Source organism: Euprymna scolopes, chromosome 19 (genome assembly GCF_053919585.1).
Source record: "Euprymna scolopes isolate OS-2025 chromosome 19, ASM5391958v1, whole genome shotgun sequence".
NCBI lineage: Eukaryota > Metazoa > Mollusca > Cephalopoda > Sepiida > Sepiolidae > Euprymna > Euprymna scolopes.
Window position 1 is genome coordinate 139,633,602 of NC_136500.1, and position 4,411 is coordinate 139,638,012.

Consider the following 4,411-nt stretch of genomic DNA (forward strand, 5'->3'; position numbering starts at 1 on the left):
ACTTGGCTGCAAAGGTCTATCCAATTTATCTATTTCGATGAAATTATGAAATTTAAACACAAATCCCAATTCCTAATTGTGTATCAAACAGATACCATAACACTTAGTTCACTGTACCTTCTCATAAGAAATGTTCATACAAAATTTCAGTCAGATCGGCTCAGTAGTTTCCGAGACAACTTTTAGAGTAAATGTGGTATTATGGTGACTAATCCCTATTGATCCCTAACCATGCATCGGACGGATACCAGAATACTTAGTTCGCTGCACATTCTTATAATGAAGATCCATACAAAATTTCGGCCAGAACAATTCAGTATTTTCCGAAAAAGTGGAACGGAGAAATTAAGAGAAATATAGATTTTTATAACAGGTTTCAGATATTAATCTATATAATTAAAAAAATAAAATTGTCTGTCTGTGTGTGTGTCTGTGTGTGTACATTTCCCTACCAAACTACTCTGTCAATTTTCAGTCCACAGACTCGAGATTTGACATAAGGAGTATTGAGATTTTGGAAAATCGTTTTAATCGGTTTTCGACCAGAAATTTGACTGTCAAGGGATCAAAGTTCAACGATTTGACCTTTGAGAGCTCTACCAAACTCCTCCGCCAATTTTAGGTCTAAACACTTGAAATTTTAGATATAGGTTACTTGGTCATGGATCAAACTTTTAACTTGATTTGAGCCCAAAACAATAAATGCTAAGAGGTCAAAATTGGGATCAAAGTTTTTTTTTAAAAATTGACCTCTGCGGTCTCTACAAAATTAGTCGGTCAATTTTTGGTCTAAACATTTGAAATTTTACATGAAGTGTATTCCAACTTGGGGAAAGTTTCTAATCGTTTTTTTTTTTTTTACCGAAAATTTGGTTGTCAAGCGGTTAAAATTTTAAAAATTGAACCTTTGCGGTCTTTAGCAAACTATTCCGCCAATTTTGGGTCTAAACACTTGAAATTTTAGATGTAGGTTACATGGAGAGGAGTCAAACGTTTTGATATATATATATATATATATATATATATATATATATATATATATATATATATATATATATATATATATATATATATATATATACATATGCACATAAAATTATGAACAGTGCATCGAGCCCGAGCAAAGCCGGGTTGAACTGCTAATATAATAAATATTCCAAAATTTCAGTTTCTCTGGAATATCCAGATGGATTGTCAGGTGACCTATTATTTTTTGATCTGCATTGAATTGGGTCAATGGTTATTAGGCAGCAAGTAAGTATAATTACGTGAATTTCAATCCATCCCTTTTTTTTTATTATTCTTTATACACGGGAAACAAGGCTTATTGTCACTTGAATATAAGGAGATACTATTTAGGATCATGTCTATCGGGAACAATGGGGAGTTGAGCAGCGAGATGTTTATTCATATTACAGTTAATTTTCTGCATGTTAATATTGTCAGGGTAGCTTGGGACCGGTAGAAAATTCTTGCAGTACGAGAGAAGGAACGATTTGAGTTGAAGGCTTTTTATTTCATTTTTGTAGATGTAAAGTGCGAACGGAGACCCCCCCCACACACACACACAATATTCTTCTACTCCTTTGTTCAAAATGAGACATACAAATGCAATTACACCGGGGGTTATACAGTTTCAGAATATATATATATATATATATATATATATATATATATATATATATATATATATATATATATATATATACACAGGGTGACTTTTGCTATATATATATATATATATATATATATATATATATATATATATATATATAGCAAAAGTGGTAATTAGCAAAAACCTGAAGAGAGTGCTCAATACTATTGCAGAGCAAATATGCGTTTTATATATATATATATATATATATATACGCATATATATATATATACACATATATATATATGTATATATATACATATATATATACATATATATATGTATATATATATACATATATATATATACATATATATATATATATACAGGGTGACTTTTGCTATATAAATATATATATATATATATATATATATAGCAAAAGTCACCCTGTATATATATATATATATATATATATATATATATATATACATATATATATATATATATATATATATATATATATATACAGGGTGACTTTTGCTATATATATATATATATATATATATATATATATATATATATATATATATATATAGCAAAAGTGGTAATTAGCAAAAACCTGAAGAGAGTGCTCAATACTATTGCAGAGCAAATATGCGTTTTATTCTTTTTATTACCGCTTTCGCTTTATCTGTTTAAATAGATAAAACGGTAATAAAAGAATAAATGAATAAAAACGTATATATATATATATATATATATATATATATATATATATATATATATATATATATATAGAGAGAGAGAGAGAGAGAGAGAGAGAGAGAGAGAGTTTATATATTTACAATTTCATTTAGAAAGAATTACTTTTCAAAATAAAAAATTTATTGTTTAAAACAAGAATACAACAATGTTTAAAATAATTTCCTTAGTCCATGGATTTTCAATGTAAGTACGTCTCCTCAGAGGAAAATCACTAGCAAAATATTAATACTGGCGTAAAATTATTTTGCTAAACAACACAAAGAAAATATCAAAGATTAAATCCCTTTCTGTAATCGGATTCATTTCGTTACCTGATATATATATATATATATATATATATATATATATATATATATATATATATATATATATATATATATATATATATATATATATATATATATAACTACTTAATTTACTCACATAAAATTAATATACGAAAGTATAGATTTATGCGTAAACTTTAAGTATTTACTTCAAAAGTGCTCAATACGTAGGTAGAACTAATTAGTAAGTTATAAAATATATATGGCGTTTAAGCTTAAACGCCATATACATTTCATAACTTACCATATATATATATTTATATATATATATATATATTTATATACAACAAAAATGTATATATAATATATATATTTATATACAATAAAAATGTATATAATATATATATATATAACTTACTATATATATATATATATATATATATATATATATATATATATATATATATATATATATATATATATATATATATATATATATACTCTTCGGAATAATTTTATATTCTTTTCTTTAACTTCCCTTGCTCTATGACTTTTAATTACTCAATCAATTTTTAATTGTTATTTTCCATGTCTCACTGACTTTAGTAAATAAGGCATAAGCCATTATAACTATTTGCTAATATTTTCTCCTCTGAAGAGGTTAAAGGTATTCAAGAGTGGTAACTCATGAATTTAACGAGGTTATTAAGAGTGCTCAATAAAAGAAGTGCAAGATATATTTTTATTAATATAAACAATTTTACTAGGTCACGACACTGGACATGCTAATGTTTCGAACAGATGGTTGGTTAAAACCACAAGTCCTCGTCAAGCGACTTAAAAAAGTTTGTCTTCCACTAAAGAAATCAGTTGACAACTGGTTTTAACCAATTATCTGTCCAAAATATTAGCATGCCCAGTGTCGCGACTTTAAAATCGGATACGTTAAGAGAAAGAAACAGAATCTTACCTTTTTTGTAGACGGATATGCCGCATTTGTAAAGCATCGATTCTGGCCAGGAAGATCGATGGTGATCCAGGATAAAATCAATAGAAACGCGGCGATCGAAGGGTTTTTCATATTATCACTCTTGCCCCTCACTATCTCAGTTTCTCACGTTGCCTTCCTCTTTTTCTGTCGTTTGGTTTGCTTTCGCTGTTAAATAAAATGTCCACCAAAATGAAATGAAACGATCTCTGATAAAAACAAACTTTGGCCTTCTACTATCAGCAAAGGCGACCTTTTTGCCGTTTGTTACGGACGAGAAGGTGAGAGTGAAGCGAGCAAACTAATTGCAAACACTGTCGGCGTCATCAGCCAAGATTCACTCTGCCTATCAACATATATATATATATATATATATATATATATATATATATATATATATATATATATATATATATATAGACTCTGTCTATCAACACACACACACACACACACACACATATATATATATATATATATATATATATATATATATATATATATATATATATATATACACGCGCTCACACAAGCCACAAAGACACATGTGTGTTGGTATTGTACATCCATTATGTATATGTGCGTCTGAGTCCGTGCGCGTATGTGTTTATGGCGTACACGTGCGCGCCTGTGCACGCAAGCATGTACTTAAGTGTGCGTGTGTGTGTGTGCGTGTGTGTGTGCGTGCGTGCTACTTAGGTGTGTGTGTGTGTGTGTGTGTGTGTGTGTGTGTGTGTGTGTGTGTGTGTGTGTGTGTGTGTGTACGTGCGTCATATACACGATTTTTTTCCCGGTCACTTG

General features: G+C 28.5%; 1 protein-coding gene across 1 annotated transcript in view; it reads right to left on the reverse strand.

Annotated features, from left to right (window-relative positions):
- LOC145239998 (inter-alpha-trypsin inhibitor heavy chain H3-like) overlaps positions 1-3,952 on the reverse strand; it is a 162,602-nt gene extending 158,650 nt beyond the window's left edge. The window contains exon 1 of the mRNA XM_080103585.1: positions 3,596-3,952. Coding sequence (XP_079959711.1) covers positions 3,596-3,706 — 111 coding nt within the window. The 5' untranslated portion in view covers positions 3,707-3,952. The remainder of the gene's footprint in view (positions 1-3,595) is intronic.
- Positions 3,953-4,411: the final 459 nt, after the last annotated feature.